At 45.7% G+C, this 25,176-nt stretch overlaps 1 protein-coding gene across 1 annotated transcript; it reads left to right on the forward strand.

Annotated features, from left to right (window-relative positions):
- Nucleotides 1–763: 763 nt before the first annotated feature.
- On the forward strand, nt 764–8,873 carry LOC118888376 (melanoma-associated antigen 9-like). Its single transcript, XM_036839334.1, has 6 exons — nt 764–871; nt 2,712–2,768; nt 5,000–5,048; nt 6,274–6,391; nt 7,184–7,252; nt 8,135–8,873. The coding sequence occupies exons 1-6, from the start codon at nt 764–766 to the stop codon at nt 8,871–8,873; spliced, it is 1,140 nt and encodes a 379-aa protein (XP_036695229.1).
- The last annotated feature ends 16,303 nt before the right edge of the window (nt 8,874–25,176 follow it).

The raw sequence follows: 25,176 nt of genomic DNA on the forward strand, positions 1-25,176 counted from the left end.
GAGGAATGAAAACACGATTTAACATTAGGAAATACTTTCAATTGTAATTCCCTATATTAACAAATTTAAAGAGTGTGTTAGTTTAGGACTTCAACGTATGAATTTTGGGGTACACAATTCAGCTCACATCAAGAGAAAACCATTCAATTGCATCAATGGGTACCGAAAAAAAAATCTTAAAAAATTCATTACAAGTTCATACGAATTCTTTTAGCAAACTAAGATTACAAGGGAACTTCCATTCCCCCAAATCTATAGCAAACATACTTTAATGTGAAATACTAGAAGCATTTCCATTAAAGTCAGGGAAAAGATATAGATACATGCTATCATCTTTACCATTCAAAAAAGATACTGGAACACAAAGTCAGAGCTGTGGATATCAAAATAAATAAGAGGTATGAATACTGAAAAGAAAGATATACTATTTGGTGATAATATCACCTGTGTAGAAAATTCTAAGGAATAAGCGTGTGGAATATTCAAATGAGTAAGAAACCTCAGAAAGACAGTATAAATTCACTATAGCAAAAGCCAGAGCCTTGTCACATAAAAGCAATAACTAATTAGAACATGTAATAGAAAATATACCATTCACGACAGCAATAAAATCCAAAAATTACCTTAAAAGAATCATCACAAAAATGTATGAGATCTTTATAGAGGCAACTATAAAAGTTTACTGATAGATCCAGGTAAAATAAGTCCCAGATAAACAGGGCAGTATATCATACTTATTGATGGGATACACATCATTGTAAAGATGTCAATTCTCATTTACAGATTTAGTGCCTTACCTGTAGCTGCTAAGGTGACAATCAAACTTGGGCAGCTGTCTTCTCCCAAAATCAAGCCTGGAAAACCACAGAAGGTAGAATAAAAAACCCCTCATAAATACACATAATAAAATCTAAGTGACAAAACATGAGAAACCCCTGGGGAAGACTGAGGACTGTGTTGAACTTGTGTTTGGGGTGAGGGAGTTCTGGGGCTAAGACAGATTGGGGAGAGTTTGTAGACTGTAACAGAAGGAAGATGACAGGATAGGGAGGAACAAAGTTTAAAAACTTCTGCTCCTGCTTCATTGTAGTAATCTCAGGCTGCACCTAAGACCCCAGATGCCAGTATCCCTGGAGTAATGTCAGGAGAGCAGGAAAGATGGGTTGATTTAGCCAGTATGACTCGAGTCTGCTAATAATCACTTGAAACCACTCTAGTGGGTAAAGGGCTGGTCTTTGTAAAAAATATATTATTTAAGCAGAATAAAAAAAGTGGACTAAAAGTGGGATAGTGAGTATCACAATGAATCACCCACAGTAAGGTAGGTATTCATGAAATACACACACACACAAACACACACATTCTACATATATACCTGGCAGAGATACACAATGTACAATATATTTGTTACTATGAATGAGGGTTATAAAAAAGAAAATCACCTCACTGGACAACGCAATGTTAGATAAGCTCAAAAGAGGCAGGACATCCCATAATCGCAACTCTTCAGCCTCTTCCATGTAGAAAATAATTTGTTTTAGAACAAAGTTTCTAAAATCGAAGTCTGGCTGGTGAAGAGACCCATTGGGAAGTTGGGCTTCTTCTCTGTCATGGGTGCTGCTACTCTTCCACACAGCAACTAGCCTGGAACCTGAAACCATGCTTTGTAGGAGTTGCACTTGAGCAAATGGTCAGAGATGGCAGAGAGGGGTAATTTCCCACATTGTATTTAATTGACAACCCAGGATACAAGATGAGGACTCTCAAAGAGGATTGAAGGGTCCACCATTCCAGAACAGAGGGTACCCCACAGAACCCTGCTTTACTGCTGATGTCAGTCCTGCGAGACTCCAGGCAGGGGTCTCAGGCTGAGCAGCCCTGTTCATTTCCAGCTTGGGGGTCTCAGGAAGGTGGAGGCCTTGGTCTGAAGGTGGCAGGCATAGGTCAGTAGAGGGAGGAGTCCAGATCTTGCCAGTTGTCAGGTAAGGACTTGAAGGAGGATTTGAGGGCCTAAAGCAATTGGCTCCAGCCCTGCCCTCTTTCCGTGGTTAGCCCTGGGAAGCCCCAGGGCATGGTCACTGGATGTGGTCAGAAGGGAGGGACAGGTAGACACTGTCATCATCAGATCACCACCAGACATCAAGGTGAGGACCCTGAGGGAGGACCACATAGAAGCCTGCTGCATGGGGCTTCCCTGGTGGCCCAGTGGTTACGAATCCGCCTGCCAATGCAGGGGACACGGGTTCAAGCCCTGGTCCGGGAAGATCCCACATGCCACGGAGCAACTAAGCCCGTGCGCCACAACTACTGAGCCTGCACTCTAGAGCCTGCGAGCCACAACTGCTGAGCCTGAGTGCCACAACTACCGAAGCCCGCGCACCTAGAGCCCGTGCTCCGCAACAAGAGAAGCCACCACAATGAGAAGCCCGCGCACCACAACAGAGAGAAGCCCCCGCTCGCCACGACTAGAGAAAGCCCACGTACAGCAACGAAGACCTAACGCAGCCAATAAATAAATAAATAAATACATTCATTAAAAAAAAAAAAAGCCTGCTGCAGACAGAGGAGGTACCACAGAATACAGCCCTTTACTTGCTTTCAGCCCTGGGAGGCCCTAAAGCATGGTGGCCAGATGTGGGGTCTGCTGACTTCCCATTCGGGCATCAGAGAGAGGTGAGGACCTTGCTCTGAGGGGCCCTGTTTCATGTAAGGAGAGGGGAGGGGGCCCAGGCCCTGTCAGGCATCCAGAGGAGGATCTTGAGGCAAGACTGTGGCGACCCCCTTCCCAGACAGTGGGGGACCCACACGAAGCCGCCCGCGCAACCAGCACGGGACACCCGGGGCAGCGCACCCCTCCCCTATGTCCTCTTTGGAGGGGGCGGTCTCGGGGAAACGGGGACCTTGGACCGAGGGACGCATCATCAGGTCAGCAAGACGGAGGGCCCGTACAAGCCCTGTCGGGGGTAAATATAAATACTGCCTCGGACAAGTCTGCGGGTATGCCTACAATCTCAGAGCGGGAGGGTAGCTTGCCTGCCTCTGCCCTCCGCAGCCGTGGCACGTCGTAGCCGACATAACGTTCGCTCACTTCTTCCTTGATGTTCTCAGGGAGCAGCGGCTTGTTCTGGAGCCCACGAGGGAAGCAGCCCAGGCAGTGCTGGAGTCAAGGTGAGGACTCTGAGCCAGGACTGAGTGGCTTTTCCACCCCAGCGCAGGGATCCTGTCAGCGCCCTGAAGAAAGAGTGAGAATCCCGTCAGCGCCCCGCCGAAAGAGCGGGAAGCCCGACCCCCGCCCTGCCCCTGCTCTCATCCCTGGGAGACCCCAGGCAGGGTCCCTGGGTGTGGCGTGTCGAGATTAGCACCTCAGGAGTCTGCAGGACAGGAGGCTGTCTCTGAGGCGTGCAGACTTAGATCAGAAGAGAGAGGATTCCTAGGCTCTGCCAAGCTTCCAGGTGAGGCCCCTGAGGAAGGAGGGAGAGGCCTCCACTGCAGAGGCTTCGCCCCGCCTGTGCCGGCCGTCCTGGAAAGCCGACGGCACAGGCCGTCAGCTGTGGCGCTTCGGGCGCTGTCGGGAGTCTGAGGGACGCGGGGCTAGTCTGAGGGCTCGCGGGCGGGAGGAGCCCCAGGCGTTGTCTGGTGTAAGGGGAGGACCCAGAGGGACGAGAGGCCCACCGCAGGGGGTTCCGCCGCACGCTTGCTGGCCGCTCTGAGAACATGCAGGCAGGCTTTCTGGGCATGTGGTGAGGCTCGTTAGTGGGGACTGGACTGGGCAGCAGAGGAACGAGCCCAGGCCCCGCCGGGCGGCAAGGCGAGGGTCCACAGTGAGGAGAGCGACCCTCTCAGCTACCCTAGACGGGCCCCTCCGGCCCGCTCTAACCCTGCCGTCCTCCTCGAGGCCCCGGGCAGGGGACCCGGATGTGAGGTGCCTGACTTCCGGCCGGGGGCTGACGGAACGAGGCGTTGTCGGTTGGGGCCCGTTGGGGCCGGTTGGGGCTGGTGGCGCGGACTTGGGTGGGCGGAGGCAGAGGCCCTAGCCGGCCGGCGCGGAGGTGAGGACTGGGAGGAAGGCCCGAGGGCCGCTCTCCGCATTCCCCCGCCCGCCCTGCGCGGCGCCCCGGGCAGCCCAGGCCGGGCCTCGGAGGTGTTCTCCCTGGGCCTCCGTGTCAGGAGCGTCAGGGCCCGGGGCCCTGTCCGTCGGGGCTGGACTCGGGTCAGAAAAGGGGGGGTCCTGGCCCTGCCGGCTGTTAAGGGGGACCCTCGTGGAGGGCCGAGGGGGCCTCGCAGTCCGCACCGGGGGCCCGCGGGCGCCCGCCCCGCCCGGCTGGCTGTCCGCCCTGAGCCGACTCGGGCGGGGCTGTGGGCCGCGGGGCCCCTCTCCGTCTCCTGACGGCTCTGCCTGGCGCCCCCGGGGCCGTGGTGGCCGTGGTGGCCGTGGGCTGAGGCGGCGGCCTCGGGTCAGAAGAAGGGAGGGGGGCGGGCCCCGTGGCGACTGCGTGGGAAGCCGTGAGGATGGACGAGGGCACCTTCCGCGGACGCGGAGCCCCTCGAGCCCCCCCCCCCCGCCCCGGGAGGGCTCAGTGATGCCCCCTCGTTCCCTCAGGACGCCGTGGGGCTGGTCTCCGGGAGAGACGCCTTTGCCTGAGGGCCGACGGCAGCACCTTGACGGGGGACGGGAGCTCCCCCGCCACCGAAGAGATGGCGTTCAGCCCCTGCTGTGAGCCCTAGGAGGTCCTGGCAGGGGTGGCAGGGTGTGGCCTCTCGTTACTTTTATCTGGACGTTCTCAGGGGAGCGAGGCCGGAGACCTGAAGGGGCAGGGACAGCTCGGCGGAGGGAGGAGCCCCAGGCTTTCCCGGGCTCAGATTAAGGACTGAGGGTCCCCCGTACACCAGGACAGATGGGGCCCAGCAGTTCTCTGCCCTTGCTGTCGACACGGGCGAGCCAAGGATGGTTACTGGATGTGGGCCCCGGCTCACTCTTTTTCTGGGGGGTTCCCGGGCTGGGGAAGACCTTGGTCTGGTGGGCGTGCCTGAGTTCAGCAGCGGGAGGAGTACCGCATGCTGCCAGGTGTCAAGATGAGGACCCTGAGGGAAGATTTGCTGGACCTCCCTCCCTGGGAGAGGGGTCTCCCAGCAACCTGCCCCTGCTGTCAGCCCTGGGAGGCCACATGGCAGGGTTGCCAAATGTGGCGTTTATTGACTTCCACTCTGGGAGTCTCAGGGAGGTGAGACTTTTTCTGAGGGCTGGACCTCAGGGTAATAGGACCGTGAGGGAGGATTGAGAGGACCTCCCTCCCAGGTAGGTTTGGCCTCTGTCTGCCCTGAAAATACCCATCTTAGAGAGAAGGGGCCCCAACCCAGCCCTGCCCCTCTTGTCAGCCCCAGGAGACCAGAGGCAAGGTTGGCCAGATGTGGCATTTCCTGACTTTTGCTGGGGGGAGGGTCTCAGAGAGGTCACAGTGTCGGTCTGAGGGGTCCCAGGCTCTATCAGAAGTCAAGGTAAGGACCACTGGGAGGCCTGAAGGCCCCCTTTCCCTGAAAAGAAGGATGCCACAGAGTCTCAGCGCTGGGAGGATCAGAGTAGAGGTGAGCAGATGGGAGGAACTGTCCCTTCTGCTGCAAGCTCTGCCAGGGGTCAGGGGGATGGAGTGTCTCAGGGAGGTAAGGTCTGGGTCAGAGCAGGAAACTTCAGGTCAGCAGAGGGTAGGACAGGCCTTGCCAGGGGTACAGATGATTACCTGGAACGAGGAGAGAGTGCATTCCCCACGCTAGAACAGACCCCAGGCAGCTGTGGCTGGATTTGGTGTCTTTTTACTTTGTCTGGGGTGTCCCAGACAGGTGAAGGCTTTCCTCTGAGCTGATGACACCAGCAAAGGGGGGAGTCCCAGAATCTGAGGAGTCAAGGTCAGCTAAAGGCCTTGAAGGAGGACTAAGGTTACCCCCTAAGACAGACAGAAGGGGTCTCACAGAAATTCCACCCTGTCCCCACTGTCTGCCCTGGGAGGATCCGGGCAGGAATAACGAGATGTGGTGTACCCTCACTGCCTGCAAGGGGCGCGTGGAGGTGTCCCTGGGAGGTAAAGCCTTGGTCTGAGAAGGATGATTTCAGGTCGCCAGATAAGGTGGGCCCAGGCCCTCCAGGAGTAAAGAATACATTGAGGGAAGACAGAGGGAACTCCTTATCCCAGAACAGAGGGAACCCAGCCCCTGCTGTCAGCCATGCCAGACCCCAGGCTGCGGTGGCTGGATGTGATGTCTCTTCACTTTTGCCTTAAGGGTCTCAGGGAGGTGAAGGCCTTGGTGTGAGTGAGAAGACAGGTCAGCTGAAGGAGTCACGTCAGGCCGGAAGAAAGAAGAGTCCCAAGCTCTACCAGAGTCACAGTAAGGACGCTTGGTGAGGACCAAAGGTACTGCCAACCCCAGAGAGAAGAGACCCCGTAGAGTCTGGCTACCTCCTGTCCTCAGGCCTGGAAAGGCTCCGGCAGGGTTGCCTGTATAGGTATGCCCTCACTTTCTCCAAGGGTGAGAGAGGTGTCTCAGAAAGGTGAGCTCCAGCCAGCAGGGGGTAGCCTAGGCCCCGTCAGGAGTAAAGATGGATAACATGAGGGGGCATTGAGGATAGCCCCACCACAGGACACATGGGGACCAGCTCCTGCTCTTGGCACTGGGAGGACATAGCAGGGGTGGTAAGATGTGGTGCCTCATCTTGGTCCATGGGTTCTCAGGGAGGTGAGGTCCTCGTTCTGAGGAAGTGGCGGTCTGAGGGGAAGCCACATCAGGTCAGCAGAGGGAAGACTCCTAGACTCTGCCAGAGTTTAAGGTAGGGACCCTGAGTGAGGCCTCGGGGCACACCCTCGGCCGAGGACTGAAGGCATACCCAGCTCTGCTCTTCCCCTGTTGTCAGCTCTGGGAGGCCCTGGGCACAGTGGTCAGATGTGGTGGACCCTCACTTCCCTCTTGGTGGTCTCAGGGAGGTGAGGGCTTGTTCTGAAGGGGCCAGAGTCAGGACAGCAGAGGGAGGAGTCCCAGAACCTACCAGGCATCAATGTGAGGAATGAGTGTAACACTCAGCTAGGAGAGAGGGGGAACCCACAAACTTCATTCAGCTCTTTCCATTACACCCGGGAGGTCCTGGGCAGGTGTGGTCGAAAGTGTTGCCCCTTCACTTCCTTCTCATCTGTTTAAGGAATGTGACCTCTTGCCTTAGGCTAGCAGAGGCACAGGAGGAGAGGGCACAAGACTTGTTAGAGGAAAGGTAAGAACCTTAGCATGGAGGGGATCATCCACTCCAGAACAGCGGGGACCTCACAGAACTCGGCCCCTCCTCGCCTGTCAGGGGCTTCAGGAACCATGAGGTGAGGGCCTTGGTGAGAGGCACATGTCCTCAGGTCAGCAGAGCAGAGGAAGCCCAGACAGTACTGGGAGACAAGGTGAGGTGCACACCCTGAATGTCTGCCAGGGACCCCACAGTGCCTGACCCACCTGCCCACAGTCAGCCCTGGAAGCCTCGGGTTGTACTGGTTGGCTGCGCCCTGAGGAGCTTTCTCACATCTTCCTACAGGTTCCTAGGGGACAAACTGTCCAGGGAGACAAGAGCTCTGTGAGGCCCTAGAGCACCCCCTAAAGAGGAGATCTGTAAGCCAGCCTTTGTCAGAGCTGCCAAGGGTGCATTTCTGTGCTGAGGCTGCTGACCGCTCCCTCTCTCCCCCAGGCCCGTGGGATCCCATCTCCCACCATCCTGCTTACACTTCTACCTGCTGCCTCCAACAAGAGTCATCATGCCTCGCTCTCCAAAGCATCTGAGCCTCACATTTGAGCCAGGCTTTCAGACCCTAAGTGACGTACAAGGCCTGCTGATAGTACAGGTTCCCACAGCTGAGGAGGAGAAGGAGGAGGAGACTGCCTCTGTTTCCTCTTGCTCTTTCACTTTCTCCTACCCCTCCACTTCCCCCCCTTCCTCTCCTCTGCTACTGGGCGCCCCAGAGGAGGAGCAGGAGGAGCAGGAGCAGGAGGGGGAGCAGGAGGAGGGGGAGCAGGAGGAGGGGGAGCAGGAGGAGGAGCAGGAGGAGGAGCCTGCCACTGAGACATTGGGTCCTCCCCAGAGTCCTCAGAGCTCCTTCTCCTTCATGTCATGGAGCACATCAGATAGAAGCTCCAGCATCCAAGAAGAAGAGGGCACACGCTCTCTCCAGGCCTCAGTAGACACCAGATCCTTGCTCAGAGAACTGCAGGATGAAAAGGTGGCTGATTTGTTGCATTTCATGGTCCTCAAATATCGACTGAAGGAGCCCTTCACAAAGGCAGAAATGCTAAAGGTTGTCAGCAAAAAGTACAAAAACCAATTTTCTGTGATCTTCAAGAAAGCTTCTAAGTGCCTAGAGGTGATCTCCGGCATTGATGTGAAGGAAGTGGACCCCAAAATCCACTCCTATGTCCTTGTCAACTCATTAGACCTCACCCATGATGAGATGGTTAGTGATGACCAGAGCATGCCTAAAAATGGCCTCCTGGTAATCATCCTGGGTGTGATTTTCATAGAGGGCAACTGTGCCCCTGAGGAAAACATCTGGGATTTCTTGAATATGTTAGGCGTGTATGCTGGGAGGAAGCACTTCATTTTGGGGGAGCCCAGGAAGCTCATCACCAGAGATTGGGTGCAGGAGAATTATTTGGAGTACCGGAAGGTGCCTAATAGTGATCCTCCACGGTACGAATTCCTGTGGGGTCCAAGGGCCTATGCTGAAACCAGCAAGCTGAAAGTTCTGGAATTTTTGGCCAAGATCAAAGGAACTGACCCCATTTCCTTCTCATACTGGTATGAGGAGGCTTTAAGAGATGACGAAGAGAGTCGGGGCCACAGTTGGCCCCTTGGATAGTACTACTGCCATGTTCATTGTGCAGCATTCCTCAGCAGTTTCTGACCCAACTGAAGAATGAGTGCAAATCTTCACTCTGTGCTTGGAGAGGGCAGTCAGGGTTCTAAGTAGAGGAGGGTCGGGGTCAGGCTGGGGAGAACACACTGTGCAACAACTTTGTGTTCCTGTTCTGTATGGGTGACTTGAAAGTTTATCTTTTTTTGTTTTCCTTTTGGTATTTTTTTCAAATGCTTTTCCTTTAATAGGTTTATTAACTTTAGAATCTGTTTATAAATGATATTGGTCACATTTATTGCTAAACATCAGATTTAAGAATAAGAGTTTTGATATTTTGCAAAACAAGTTGGGGAACCTTCCATCTTATTTTGTGATCCGGAACAAGATAACATGGCATTGGAATAGGAATTTTCTTGGAAATGTGAAAGAACTCAGCAGACAATAGAGAAAAAAATGTAAAAGCTGGTTCATTTTTGGATTCCCTTAACTACTTTAGTGTATTGTTCCATAATATGAAAATATATACCTGGACTTGCTTGGCTTATTCAAGAAAGTAGGAGTAATCTTAACAAATCTTAATTTTTTGATTCCCTTAACCATTTTAGTCTATTGTTCAGTAAAATTAAAGGATATATACTTGGATTTGCTTGGTTTATTCAAGAAAGTAGGAGTGATCTTAATCTTAATAAATAAAAAACTCACTGACTCATTTATTCATCAAACATTAACTGGATATTTTCTCTTTGGAAAGCACTGTGTTAATAATGGAAATTCTAGGGTAAGCAAGACACACCCCTACCCATAGAAGGGTAGAGGTTAGGAGCAGCAGTCATATCAGGAAGATGGTGAGATGTCCTCCATCATCTAAAGAACAAGTAAAAGAAGAGTGAGGAGGTGGGACTCCAGATGCGAGCAGTCGAGTGGAAATGCCCTGAGCTAAGGCAGTTTGGGGCTTTGAGAAATGGCAATTCCTTCTTTGGGAGTTCATTTTAAATTAAGCTGTGAGTGGTGGCAGGGGCCAGACTCTCAGACTGTGTGTTTTAGAGGTGAGAGAAGAGCCTGGAATGGAAAATTGCTTAGTAGTTACTTTTGGATCAGGGATAAACCAGAGGGAAATCCCTGCCTGGGGCAGGTATGAGAGCTACCCTGAACTCTTGTCCCAGTGCAGTTAATACAGTGCATGAAGGTGCTCTATACATATCATCTGCAGTGATTTCTTGAGAATAGGGTGATACTCTCTTGAGTTGGTACCCAGAAGCCACTAGGCTGACACTCCTTTCCCTGGCCTAAGAGAACCAGAGCCAACTCTGTTAAAATCACATTAAAGGTAGGTTATCTTGAGTGTAATTAGGCCAAATCTAAGCAAGGTCTAGGCTTTGGTGGCAGTGAAATGAATGAAAATAGTATTTTAGATGGATGAATACCTGGGAGAGAAGGAAGGAGTTAGTCTTTCACTTAAATTCTAAGAGCTTTGAGTTATATCAGCTGTGGAAGACTAACCCATACCCCAAATTAATATATCCTCTAAGAGGAAAAATTTAATGAGTTGTGTGAAGCTGCATTTTTGCCTGATTTAATTGAACTGTGTATTATTTGAGACGTCCTGGATAAAAACAAAATCCCAGAGGAGAGGGTAGTAAGATCTGGGGACAAAAAAATACTAGAAATAATTGCCATTCATTAAACATCTAATAAATGCCAGGCACTGTGCTAGATGCTTTTCATACTTTGCATACATTCCAGCAGTCCTACAAGACAGGGCTTATCAAACCCTTTTTACAGAGGATGCATCCAACGCTCATAGTGTCAGTAATTTCCCCAAGATTATACTGCTAGTAAGTGACAGGGCTGAGACTAGACCATGGTCTGAATTCATCTAGGGCCCACGTTGTTCCCACTCCTCCTAGCCCAAGGCAGGTCTGTCTTCTATTACTCTTCTCAGTACTGTATAATATCTCTCAGGTGACAAAAAGAAGGACCATGTGATGGTACTAAAAGCAGGCGTAGAGAAGGAAGGGGAAATGAGAATAAAACATAATTTGGGGATTGTCTGAGCTTTATTTACCTAGGGTCCTCCTGCTTAGAGACCTAGGATACCCTAATAGCTAACTCTACCCAGGTGCTGCATTTGTGTCCAGTCCTAGCAATATCCTGACTTAGAGCATGCTTCTCCTGATCTTCCCCAGTGTGCCCTCCTGTCCAACTCTGGAACCTGGCCTGCTGGCTAGCTCCTCCCTGTCTCCTCATCTGAAAGCTGTGCCCTGCTCCCAGTGGACAACCCAGAAGCACCTGACTTCCCCCTAACATAGAACATTCCTACTCCCTGCAGAAGTCCCCTGGCTGTTCCATCTGTCACTCTGGAGCCCTAATAGCAACAGCCCCTTCAACTTAAAAGTTCAAATTGGAAAGCTCAAATAGATAGTGTTGTTTATACTGATCTGTAGTGAGTTGAATGGTGACCCCCAAGATATATATATATATATATATATATCTAAGATATATATATCCAGATAGATATATCCAAGTCCTAATTTCCAGTATCTGTGTATGTGACCTTATTTGGAAATAGTCTTTGCAGATGTAATTATGTTAGGAATCTTGAGATTATCTTGGATTTAGGGTAGGCCATAAATACAATGAATGGTGTACATATAAGAAAAAGGAAAGGGAGATTTGACACACACACACAAGGGGATATGAAGAATGGAGGCAGAGATTGGAGTGATGCATTTATAAGGCAAGGAATGCCGAGGGTTGCTGGCGATCACCAGAAGGTAGAAGAGAGCCACGAGATGGAGCTCTCCTTCAAGGTCTCCAGATAGCCCTAGGAAGCTAATACATGTTCATTCCCCCTAGGTATATTTAACAAACTCTCAAAGTGTTTTGCAAATGGGCTTGTTAGTAGAGTCTGATTTGGCACATAATCTACTGGCTGGTGAGATATAACTCTGAAGTTAGATACATTATTTTTGAAACCACCCTAATATTTTCAGTAGGATTTTAATGGGATGTCTTTTTGAAATTGATCACAGAACACATACATAGATGGATGTGCTTATCCATGTGGTTAAAACCAAAGCCTTCCTCATAAATGATAGATAAGGAAAGACCGTGGAAATCTCTGTGTAATCAAAAGGCTCCAGAGGCTAAATTCTTAAAATCTTTGTAGTCCTTCTAGGAGGTGAAAATGGTTCCTTAGCAGACATGCTAGCTTTGTTTAAAAATGAAAAAACATCATTGTTAGGAACTGCATGTTTGTGTCCCCCACAAATTCATATGTTGAAAACATAACCCCCAATGCAGTAGTATTAGGAAGTAAAGCCTTTGGGAGGTAATTAGGTTTTGATATGGTCATGACGGTGGAGTCTCCATGATGAGATTAGTGTCTTTATAAGAAGAGAAATAGGCTAGAGATCTCTCTTGGCCATGTGACAATAAAACGAGAAAATGGCTGTCTGCAAACCAGGAAGAAGGTCCTCCCCAGACACCGAGTCTATCAGCAGCCTGATCTTGGACTTCATAGACCCCAGAAGAGAAATAAATTTCTGTTGTTTAAACCACTAAGTCGATGGTATCTTATTAAAACAGTTTGAGCTGACTAAAACAACCATCCTTCCACTGCCCCTTGTCTGTGTACCTGCCACACAGGAAAAATCCTGGTTCTCACTGTGCCAAGAGGCACCTGTACAGGTGTTCGGGAATGTTCAGTCATGTAGAAGGTAGCAGAGGCTCATAAATTAAAAGACTTTGACTATGTATCACAAGGAAGGAGAAAATTCTCGGTCTGTTGAGATTATAAAGATTATTGCAAAGAGTAGTGCAGGAAAGTGCTATTGAGTGAAGAAGGGTGATTTCTCCCTGCTAAGATTTACAGAATCCTTTGACAACTAGGTGTGGTCCTATATTTGAAAGCACTTGTCACATGGTAGGTTCGTTCCTGAAAAGTTGGTGAATCTCAAGGTAAATTTGATTTTCTCAGAAACTCCCTTCAAGAAATGAAGAGAGTTGTTGTCATATCAAATTATAATCGCTGCTTTTTATTGAGCACCTACTAGGTGACAGCTTATGGGAGAGGCTGTGTGGTGGCTTATGGAATAGACTACAAGTGCTCGTCCACATCTTGTCTTCCTCACCTTCCTGGGTGGTCCGCTTGTTGTTAGGCAGGAGCCAGTATGCCCTTTCCATGCTTCCTATGCCATTCAGCAGCAAACAAGGAGACCCTATGTTGGGATAATGGTGCTACAAGATGGAAGCAGCCTGGATCCTTGAGTCGCCTGAAAGCAGAAAGTCCCTGCCAACCCAAATCAGAATTTATGTGAACAACAACAATAACAATCGTGTTAAGTCACTTGTATTTCAGGTTTTGTCTATTGCATCAGCAAGGAGTTACTTTAACTGATTAACACACAGCTCCTATTTCTGGTTTTAAGCTTATTTAAATACTTTACTTAGAAAGCTAGTAGTTCATATATTCTTGTAAAAAAATTCTAAAAATAAAAATCAATCACAATTTCCCCCTTTACAAAGTTCCTCCAAAATTCAGACCCCTTCTCAGAGGTAACCACAATTAAAAAGCTGGTGTGTATTATTTTATTTATTTTTTTAAACATCTTTATTGGAGTATAATTGCTTTACAATGGTGTGTTAGTTTCTGCTTTATAACAGAGTGAATCAGCTATACATATACATATATCCCCATATCTCCTCCCTCTTGCATCTCCCTCCCACCCTCCCTATCCCACCCCTCTAGGTGGTCACAAAGCACCAAGCTGATCTCCCTGTGCTATGTGGCTGCTTCCCACTAGCTAGCTATTTTACATTTGGTAGTGTATATATGTCCATGCCACTCTCTCACTTCGTATTATTTTAAAGGCTATTCTAGGCTTTTCCATAAATGTATATATTAAAATATATATCATTTTTCTTTTAACATACTTGGTAATTATGTATATATTAACCTTCCACTTACCTTTGCCACTTAATAAAGTGAATGCAAGATCTTTCCATGACAGCACCTACTCCCTAGAATTCTAAAGTATGTATGTGCCATAATTAAACACTTCTCCTGATGGACACATAAGTTGTTTCCAATTGGTTACTATGGTTAATAGAACAGAAATCAACATCTATGAACATGAATTTTTTTGGAAAATTTATATGTTTTCTAATAATAAAGATATAACATAGAAGTTGTGTTAATGTGCAAAGGGCATGAATATTTAAAATTTTTATAAATATTGCCAACATTGTATTCCAGTATATTTTCTCACAAATTACTGTATGTAAATATCCTACACTCTCATGAACATATTATTTTACCAATACTTTAAATTTTGGTCAAAATTACAAGTGAAAAAATATTGTGTCAAAGTTATTTTAATTTGTGTCTCCCGTTTTCTCATTAGGTTAAGCAGAAAATTAACTTAATCCCTCACCCATATGAAGTTGGGTTTATGCAGTGATGTCCTGAGTAAAGGGATTCCTCTGGGCATGACTTAAAATTCTGAAATGTCAGCAGGACCTTTCCCCTTTACTTTGAGAAGCAAGGACTTGGCCAGAATGACCAGGAGCCAGGGAAGGATACTCTCAGTCAGTGAGGGTCATTGAGAGCATCCTGGCGAGAGCAATTGCCAGAGCCCACAAGAGAGCACGTACAGAACCGAGTCCAGAGGGCCCCAGGCAGGCTGGCAGTCAGGGCTCTCTGAGTCCAGAGTTCAGGGCCCAGAAGGAGAGATGGTGGGGAATCTGGGTGGGTGGTACTGGACGCCTTACAAGAATAGGCTGGGAAATCTCGGCATCCTCATGACCAGCTGGAAGTCTCAGTGTGGTCTGAGTGGGTAGGTCATTGGGAGGAGTGGACCAGCCACATGCCGGACACCACCCGCTGCCTTAGAGTCGCCCCTGTGTCCTGTCAGGAAGAGCACAGCTGCTCCCCTGCATCGTTTGGGTGAGCTCCATTTCTTGACACCTCTAGTGGTCCAGTGCTCCCTTGCCAGTGTCCCCGGGCAGGGAGCTGTCTTGATGCCTGCTGGAGGCTGGGATGTGCCCCTGTGTGCAGTGGACCCCTCCGTAGCAGCTGGGCTATGTGAGTGAGTGGGGTGGTGACCGACGTCTGCCAGTTGAGACAGGCCAGGGGCACCAATGAAGAGTGGAAGGCAGTGCGCAGCCACAAGGAGGGGGCAATTGGAGGGGCAACCCCTGGGACTAATCACCTCAGAGACGCTGCAGCAAAAGGGCTGGGTGTGAACATGCATTGAAAAATGATCCAGGTGTTGTCCCCAGCTCAGGCTGCCTCCCACGGATTCTGAGCTGTTGGGACACTAGAGGGCGGGTGTCCTGTGGCTATGACTGCCGGTCTATGTTGCCACCAGACACTGTTTGGGATAGAGGATTGGCCCACGGTGCAAACATTTGCAGGGTTGATGGAGTCCTGTGGAGATGGTACCCTTCTTTGTTAAACTGACTGGGAGTGAGGGGATGTGTGAAGTCCAATGCAGGAAGCAACAGGTACTATCCTGTTGAGAGCATCTCCACCTCTAAAATGGTGTTTGCACATGGGGAGATGTCCAAAATGACACTCTCAGTGAGATTTTCCCATGGGATTTCTGAAGTTACGTGAGCAGCTGTAACACTTTGGGTTTCCTCCACGCAGGCAGAAGGCCCAGGCAGGGGACAGGCTCTACATTTTAAATCATTGAATGTGATCCTCCAGCATTTTGATTGATTGATTTATTCCTTCATTTATCAATTCAACTAATATTTATTGAACACATAATGAGTTAAAAACAATGAGTAAACAAAGCAAAACAAAATGACAAGGGACTTAATTCAGCTGTGGGTGGGAAGAGATAAGGAGAGATTTTAGGAAAATCCTGTGAAATGGTGTTAGAGTGTATGATTCTGAGTTCTGAAGTTTGCTGATTAGGTAGAAGCTGTTTCTCCTACCTGAGATTGTGGATAGAGGAAGAAGAGCTGGTGGTGATTTGAGTGAGGAGTAGAGATGATGAAGGGCATGGCGAATGACATCAGTGTGGGCCATGTAGATGGTGAGGTGGAGTGCGCTATCCACCTCAAGCTGTCCCTTGGGCAGTAGGAAACATGGGTTGGATTATCAGAAGAGGGTTTTGGGCTGGAGAATTAGGCCACATCAATAGAGGTCATTCATTGTACAGACAGTAGTCTACATGCTATAGGATATCATTCCCTCTCCTGCAAAACCAGTTAGCAGCTAAAATCACACAAAGTTTAATGAATACAAGGAAAACTTTTTTTTTTAAATTTATTTTTGGCTGCTTTGGGTCTTTGTTGCTGTGCACAGGCTTTCTCTAGTTGTGGCGAGCAGGGGCTACTCTTCGTTGCAGTGCGCAGGCTTCTCATTGCAGTGGCTTCTCCTGTTGTGGAGCACGGGCTCTAGGCGTGCGGGCTTCAGTAGTTGCAGTGCGTGGGCTCAGTAGTTGTGGCTTGCAGACTCTAGAGTGCAGGGTCAGTAGCGCACAAGCTTAGTTGCTCCGTGGCATGTGGGATATTCCTGGACCAGGGCTCGAACCCGTGTCCCCTGCACTGGTAGGCGGCTTCCCAACCACTGTGCCACCAGGGAAGTCCCACAAGGAAAACTTTAAAACAAAAAAAGTCCTCACCCAATTTAATGAAACACAGGAAAACTTTTCCCTGGTGGATTTCTGGGTGAGTACTTTTTCTTGATATGTATAACTATATATACATACATAAACATAATAAATATATATACTTACGCATATAATATACACACACATGTATCATACACACACACACACACACACACACACACACATACACACATATGCCTGTGTATTTGTGATTCATATTATATATACAGTGACTCCATTCTGCCCAATGCACTGAATCCCAGTTTTGCTGCCTGGCTTTCCAGCACTGCCAACAACTTGTGGGCCCCCAACCTCTGCACCCCACATTCTCAGCCTGAGGCTGGCTGCTCTCCCTGCAACTCACCGCCCCCCTGAAGGTTTTGTTAGGATTTTTCACAGGCTCTTGTTGCCTGTCTATCCAAAACCTTGTCTCTACTTTCCTTCCTAGCCTTGTTTTGAACTCTCTTCTGCAAAGAGGCCCCTGCTAGCGCCTTTACCTGGTAGCTTCTCAGCACCAAATACCATGAAGGGCCTTCTCCAACTTTGCATCTGTGTTTCCTTCTTTTGAAACTATTCTCTGTTCATGTTCCGGCTCCTTCAACAAAAGCAGAGAACTTCACTCATTATACTTCCATCTGTTGCCTCAGCTCCCCCAACATGGCCCACAATCCTCTTGACTGATATCCAGGTTGCCTAATCTCAACCCAATCAATTAAAGATGTGTAGTTTAATACCCTAAATGTGAAGTGATTCTTATAAGAGGTTTTCATTCAAGGAACAGAGAAGCATAATTTGTCTGGGGTTCACAGCATTTCCTCTAGTTACTTTGTGTTCACACTTTAAACGATGAGTGTTTTTTAAATGCCTGGGGTGTGAGGGCTCACCTGGTCACTGTGCCAGGGCCTAATATACAAAGAAGAAAACAGCCAGCTCTGTCCATTGGATCTCAGAAGAGTTAGACACACGAAAACTAACAGTATACTTCCATTTCTCCCTTCTCAGTTTTTAGTCTGTAGTTGTCATATATTTCACATGTTTTAAACCACCCCATACATTGCTATTCATTTTACTTTAAACTATCAATTATACCTTAAAGACAATTACACCAAAGGGCAAACATCTTTTATATCAATATTTACTCAGGTAGTTGAAATTATATTATACCATGGAATTCCAATTTCCATGTAGTTGACCTTCACTCCTTTTGTAGATCCAGATAATCTGGCATAATCCAAATTATCTGGCATAATTTTCTGTCTGCTTGGAGGACTCTCTTTAATATTTCTCATAGTGCACATGTGTTGGTGTTGAATTATTTCAGGTTTTGTAGTTCTGAAAAAGTCTTTATTTTACCTTTGTTTTTGAAATATATTTTAACTGGGTATAGAAATCTAGGTAGGGACTTCCCTGGTGGTGCAGTGGTTAAGAATCCGCCTGCCAATGCAGGGGACACGGGTTCGAGCCCTAGTCCAGGAAGATCCCACATGCCGCACAGCAACTAAGCCCACGTGCAACAATGAAGACCCAACGCAGCCAAAAAAAAAAAAAAAGAGAGAGAGAAATCTAGGTAGACAGGGTTTTTTTTTCATTCATTACTTTAAAGATGTTGTTCCAATTTCTCTGGTTCTCTGTTTTTGGTGGTAAAGTTCGCATAACATAAAATTGACCATGTTAACAATTTTAAAGTGTATAATTCAGTGGCACTTAAAGTGCAGTCATCACTACTATTTAGTTTCAGAACTTCTTAACGACCCCAAACAGAAACCCTCTACTCATTAAGCAGTCACTTCCCATTGCCTCCTTCCCCAGCCCCAGGCAACCACTAATCTGCTTTCTGTCTCCATGGATTTTCCTATTCTGGATATTTCACATAAATGGAATCATACAATACTTGATCTTTTGTGTCTGGGCCGTCACTGTTTTCACAAAAACTACTGTCATCCTTATATTTTTTTCTTTGTAGGTAAAGTGTTTATTCCCCCCTCTGGCTACTTTTAGGATTTTCTCTTTAACACTAGTTTTAAGCAATTTGATTAGCTTTATTGAGGTATAATTGACAAATAAAATGGTAAGATATTAATGGGTACATCATGATGATTTGATATACGTATGCATTATGAAAGTATCCGCCCCCCCCCCATTGTTTTATTGTTTTGGGGATTCTTTTAGCTTCTTGGATCTCATATATTTGTTTTCTGCATTTATCATTCTTCCATTTTAACAACTTCATTCACACATTGTCCTCACAAAATTATTAATGTTTTCTTTCACATTGATATATAATTTTTGTGCCTCAGAAATTTTCTCACCACTGTATTATTTGTTCTTTCTTTTCCATTTTAGAAGAACCATGCATCCTCTTTCTTCCTGTGGGCATTTCTCTTCCTTTATATTTTGGCCCATGGCCCTCTTTCTGAAGCTCATCAGTACCTGAGTTTTGTCAAATGATTTTGATTCAAAGGTATTTCTATAGATGTTCAGTTGCAAAAGATATGCACATTATTTCTTTTCAATGGGATAATCTTATAATAGTTTTATTTTTTCCTTTTAAAATATGGATTCATATTTCCTAAAAACAGTGCAATAATAAAGATTATAACTTGTTAAGACCAGCTCTTTCCACTCAGCAAAATGCCTTTGAGAGTCATTCAAGTTGTGTGTATCAGTAGTTCATTTTTGTTGTTGTTGCTGACTAGTATTTCATTTTATGGATGCACCACAGTTTGTTAATTCATTCACCTGTAGATGGATATTTGGGTTGTTTCCAGGTTTTGGAAAACATTAATAGAGCTGCTATAAACATTCATCTATAGGTTTTTGTGTGAACATAAGTTTTTATTTCTCCCAAGAATGAGATTGAGTCATATGATAAATGTGGGTTTATAAGAAATTACCAAATCATTTTCCACAATGGCTGTACCATTCTACATTTCCACCAGTAATGTATGAGAATTTAAATTGTTCTTGGTACTTTATAACACTATAATACTTAGTATTGTACATACATATTTAAAATTTTAGTTATTCTCAAATGTGTATTGTGGCACCACATTGCAGTTTTAATTTGCATTTCTCTAGTGGCTAATGATGTAGAACATATTTTCATTTGCTTATTTGCTATCCATATGTCCACTTTGATGAAGTGTCAATTGATGTCTTTTGCCCATTTTAAACATTGGGCTATTTTCTAATTTTTGAGTTTTTAAAAAATATTTATTTATTTATTTATTTTTGGCTGCGTTGGGTCTTCGTTTCTGCGCGAGGGCTTTCTCTAGTTGCGGCGAGCGGGGGCCACTCTTCATCACGGTGCGCGGGCCTGTCACTATCGCGGCCTCTCTTGTTGCGGAGCACAAGCTCCAGACGCGCAGGCTCAGCAGCTGTGGCTCACGGGCCTAGTCGCTCCGCGGCATGTGGGATCCCCCCAGACCAGGGCTCGAACCCGTGTCCCCTGCATTGGCAGGCAGATTCTCAACCGCTGCGCCACCAGGGAAGCCCGACAAATAGACTTCTTTTAAAAGTAAATATTTTATTATAATATCCTCCTAAACTTTTATTTTGCTTCTGAATAATACCAGTTTAGACATTTGAAAACAATTATCATATCTCCCAGACCTTTTGTCTTCTGATATTTTTTTCTGGCCCTAGAGGAAAGGGGTGGTGGAATTACCCACAGGCATTATGTTCCTAATAAAGCAGTAGGTACAGTGGGCTTGTAATCCTCATCTGGGCATGCCACGTTTGACTCTATGGTTCTTCTTTCAGTTTTCTATGGATAAATCCCTCCCTCCCTTGTGTCCACTGGTTGCTTACTTACTAAGGAGGCATTGCTACATCACTTTGCTTAAAATTTCAAGAAGGCAGAATATAACACACCATGAACAAACTCATGGAGAACTGACAGACTGGCAAATATATTTGCAACATAGATCACAGATAAAGGGCTGATATCACTAATATGTCAAAACCTAATACAAAAATGGGAAAAATACATGAACAGACATTTCACAAAAAAGATATAGAACTGACCTTTAACAATGTGCAAAGATGTTCAATCCTGTGGTAAGAGAAATGCAAATTAAAATTATCCTAAGAAATTGAAACCGACCTAGAACTGACACAGATTGTAGAATTAGTAGACAAGACATTAAAATAGTTATTATAACTGTATTCCATATGTTCACAGAATTGAGACACAGAATATATGGAAAAATACCAGTAAACGTCCAGTTCCAGCCCAGATAGAATAGACCTGCTCTCAGAGGGACAGCAGTCTTGAAGCAGGATCTTATTTCCCTGTCCAGGGATAGAACCCAGCCACCAGTCCACCAGGGGCTAGAGGCTAGAAGCAAAATTCCCTGATTCTTACCCCGTTGGAAAGCAAAAATGTTGCAAGGAGGCAAAAACTGCAAAACAGGTACAAAGTTTATTATTAGAGACACAGCACACAGAGAAACAGTTTATTTAAGTCAGAAACAGGACAGAAATACACACCTGGAGAGGAGTGCAGGTGTCCTGAATGAGGAGGGCAGTAAAGAGGTGATTTAAATCACTTATATAGGACAGTCCTTCCAGGTCTTTCTTTACATTTGGCCAATTATCTTGTTTCTTTTTTCACACCTGACTGGTCCTAGAATCCTCCCCAAGATGCGTGAGCAACTTTTTGCTAAGATGGATCCCACCATCTTATGGTGGGATATGATAATTGTTTTCAAATATCTAAACTGGTATTATTCAGAAGCAAAATAAAAGTTTAGGAGGATATTATAATAAAATATTTACTTTTAAAAGAAGGCTATTTGTCAACACTACATTTGTCAACACAGAGGCCTGTGGGTGCATGTCCACACATATTATGGGGTGGCGCCCCCTCCCTTTTTGACCCCCAAGGAGCCTTCCTGCACATGTGCAGACAGGGAAGTTTTCCTTGACCTCAGGAGTGGGCATCTTATCTCTTTACTTCAGCAGAGCTCAGCTTCTGCCACTAGCTTTGTCCCTGGAGTGTCTGGATGAGACCAAAGCTTCAATTTTACTCCACTTGCCAAACACCAGCTGTCTAGCCCAGGGGCCTCTCTATCTCCTACCTCATACCCATTCATCACAGACCCTTTGCCTTACAATAAAAATTCCTATACGTAATACACCAAACAAGCATAGGGGGACTCTGGAATGTAGAAAGAAGACAGACTGTTGAGGGACCTTGGGACTTGAGTTAATGACACCACTGTGAGTTCTCTTTGTTTCCATATTGCCTCCTATATATGCTGGATATATGGGAGGGTGCTGCAGAGACCTCCAACCAAGAACTTCCAGCAGGAAGATACAAAAAAAAGTTACAAGAAAAACCTGTTGTCCCTAGCCAAAAGACCAGGAAAAGGTTGGCCTAACAATAGAAAATCTTTTGGCAATACCTGCCCAATGTTAGCCAAACACTAACAGACAAACCACAACATACACACACCATTCACGCACTAAAAGTTTATTAAGAATGAGTGGAGACCTGATCTTCCATTTCCAACCCAGGTTGAAGCTGGTAGTGCCAGAATTCCCCCGCCAGGGTAATGTTGGCAGGGCTTAGCAAAGAGTTAGGCTTCACATTCCCTGCCTGGCAGAAACAGGCAACACTCTGATTCCCCTCAAAGGTGGTGTGGGTGGGCAGAGCAGAGAGCTGATCTTCCATTTTCCAGATGGCAGAAGTAGGAGGTGCTCCGATTCCCCCTTCAAGGATAATGTGAGCAGGATCCAGTGGCTACTGAGCCTCTTCCCCCTCATGACATTGGACTATGCAGTCTGAAGCAGAGCTATATGGCACTCCACTCCCCTCCTCTCCACTTTCCTAGTATCATTGGGGGCAGTGGTGAGCTCACAATCTACCCTGCCCTACAGTAGCAAAGCAGTTTGAGTTATCCCTCTTCCCGACTCGTGTTGGTGGCCACGTTGCTCAGCAGAAAGGCAAGTTTACATCCTGGATGGCAGGCACGCAGGAGGTGTGAGTTAATTCTTCACATTTGCCAGGACTGTGTCAGCTCAGTGAAACAGGGAGCTGAACTTCCACTCTATCTGTCTGTAATACGGCTATGTGAGTCAGCGCCTTACTTTTGCTGGGAAGATGTTGGTGGGGACCAGAGGAAAGCTAAACATGGACCCGCCATATGTCTCAACAGGGGAATTGTCTGCTAAAAAGAAGAAAAAGGAATAGGATCTAGAATTCATAATATAATGTCCAAAATGTGCAGGATACAATTGAAAAATACCTTTCATACCCAGAACCAAGTAAATCACAATTTGAGAGAGAAAAGACAATCGGCAGATGCCAGCACTAAGGTGAATAAAATGTTGGAATTATCTAACAAGGATTTTAAAGCAACCATTATAAAAGTGGTTCAACAAGCAACTACAGATTCTCTGTAAACAAAAAAAAAATTCTCAGAAGAGAAATGGAGATTATAAAAAAGAAACAGATAGTATAAAACTGAAAAATACAGTAACTAACTGATATAAAAAACTTGCTGGATAGGCTCAGTAGTAGAGTGGAGATGACAGAGGATAGAATCAGTGAACTTGAGAAGAGAGCAATAGAAATTACTGATCTGAAAAATGGAGGGAAAATACACTGACCTTATCTAATCATCAAAATCTAGTCTAGAGACTTCTACTTCTGAGAACATGGAGTAGATGTATTTTTTCCTATTATTCCTGCTATGAACAACTAAAACTCCTAGACATTATATTCAAAACAAATATAAAAGAACTCTGAAGGGTGAAAAGAGCAAGTCAGACTTCTAGGGGCCTAGGAGTCTAAGAAATGGCAAAGTAGTGAGTTCCCTGAGTTTCTTTTTTTCTTGCATCACTTGTCCCAATCTTGGAGCTGAAGAAACCAGCAATCAGGAAATACCAATGGATGTAGACAAAAAGAAAAGTCCTGGCAAAATCCTGTTTTCTCTAGCTTAAGGACAAAGAAAGGGGCAGCTTAGTAAGACAGAAACCTTTTAGACAATAACTGCTCTACTCTAGCCAAACACCACACAGATAACTGTGGTTTCATCCCCACACACACCAGCCAAGGCTGAGTGGGCAACATAGACTTCTATCTTCACAGGGCTGTAATAAGGCATCCCAACCCCCTTGCCAGAGTGGTGTCAGAGAAGGGCAAAAGGAAACTGGGGACTGTCATCACCACTGGACGGCAACAGAGACAACTTCTTGGCCTGGAAATTTACCCCATCCAGTGTAGAGAGTCCGAGGGAACCTTCAATTTTCAGATGTCAATGGAAGCCAAATTGGGAGCCTGAACTTCTACCTCCCTCTGTCAGTAACAAGGTAGTGTCACTCCTCCTTCCTGTGCCAGAGCGGTGTCAGAGAAAGCCAGATAAAACAAGAGGTTTAAACAAGATTCAGGGTCTCATAATGTAATACACAAGATGTCCAAGTTTCAACTGAAAATCATCATACCAAGACCTAAAAAGATCTCAAACTGAATGAGAAAGGCAATGCACGGAGGCTAACAACAAGATAATAGTAATGTTAGAATTATCTAACAAAGACTTCAAAGCAGTCATCACAAAAATGTTTCAATGAGCAATTATGAGCATGATTAAAACAAATGAAAAAATAGCCTCAGAAAAGATATATAAAGTTTCAGCAAAGAAAGAGATGATATAAAAAAGAATCAAAATCAGGAAACAATATAGATATCCTAGATTGGTTAAACAAACTGTCGTATATCCATACCATGAACCACTAGTCAGCAATATAAAAGAATGAACAACTTGGATAGGTCTTTAGGGAATTTTGCTGAGCGAAACAGCCAATTTCAAATGGTCACATACTGTATGATTCCATTTATATATCATTCTTGAAATGACAAATTTATGGAAATGGCGATCAGATTAATGGTTGATAGGGATTAAGGAGGGTTGGGGCAGGAAGAAAGTAGATGTAGCTATAAAAGGGCAACATGAGGAATTTTTGTGATGACGGGAATATTCTGTACCTTGACTATATATTATAATACAGTTTTGCAAAATGATACTATGGGAGAAACGGGGTAAATGTAAATGCGAATCGAATCTACAATTATGTCAAAATAAAAAGTTTAATAGTAAAACAAATTTCTCATCTAAGAACTTTATATGACAAATGATTCTGTTTCTTCAACAAAAAAATTACAAAGGAAAAAAGAAAAGATGGAGGAGGAGTCTGTATATTTAAAAAGATTTAAGAAACATATAGCCCAACTTCAATACTTGAAGCTATTTAGGATCCTGCCATGAACAAATAAGTTAAAAAATAATAAAACAATAGGAAAAATTTGAACTCTGACTAGATATGTGATGATATTATTTTTTATTTTTATTTTAAGTGTGATAATGGCATAATGATTATGTTTAAAAATCAGTCTTTAATATAACTAATGAGAACCTACTGCATAGTACAGGGAACTCTACTCAGTGATCTGTGGTGACCTAAATGGGAAGGAAATCTAAAAAAGAGGGGACTTATGTATACGTGTAACTGATTCACTTTGCTGTACAGCAGAAACTAACATAACATTGTAAAGCAACTATACTCCAATTTTAAAAAACCAGTCTTTATATTTTAGAGATACATACATAAATATTTATAAATTAAATGATATTCTGCCAGGGATTTGTTTCAAAGTAATATGGGTGAATAAGGTAGAT

This window comes from Balaenoptera musculus, chromosome X (genome assembly GCF_009873245.2).
Source record: "Balaenoptera musculus isolate JJ_BM4_2016_0621 chromosome X, mBalMus1.pri.v3, whole genome shotgun sequence".
In the NCBI taxonomy this organism is placed as follows: Eukaryota; Metazoa; Chordata; class Mammalia; order Artiodactyla; family Balaenopteridae; genus Balaenoptera; species Balaenoptera musculus.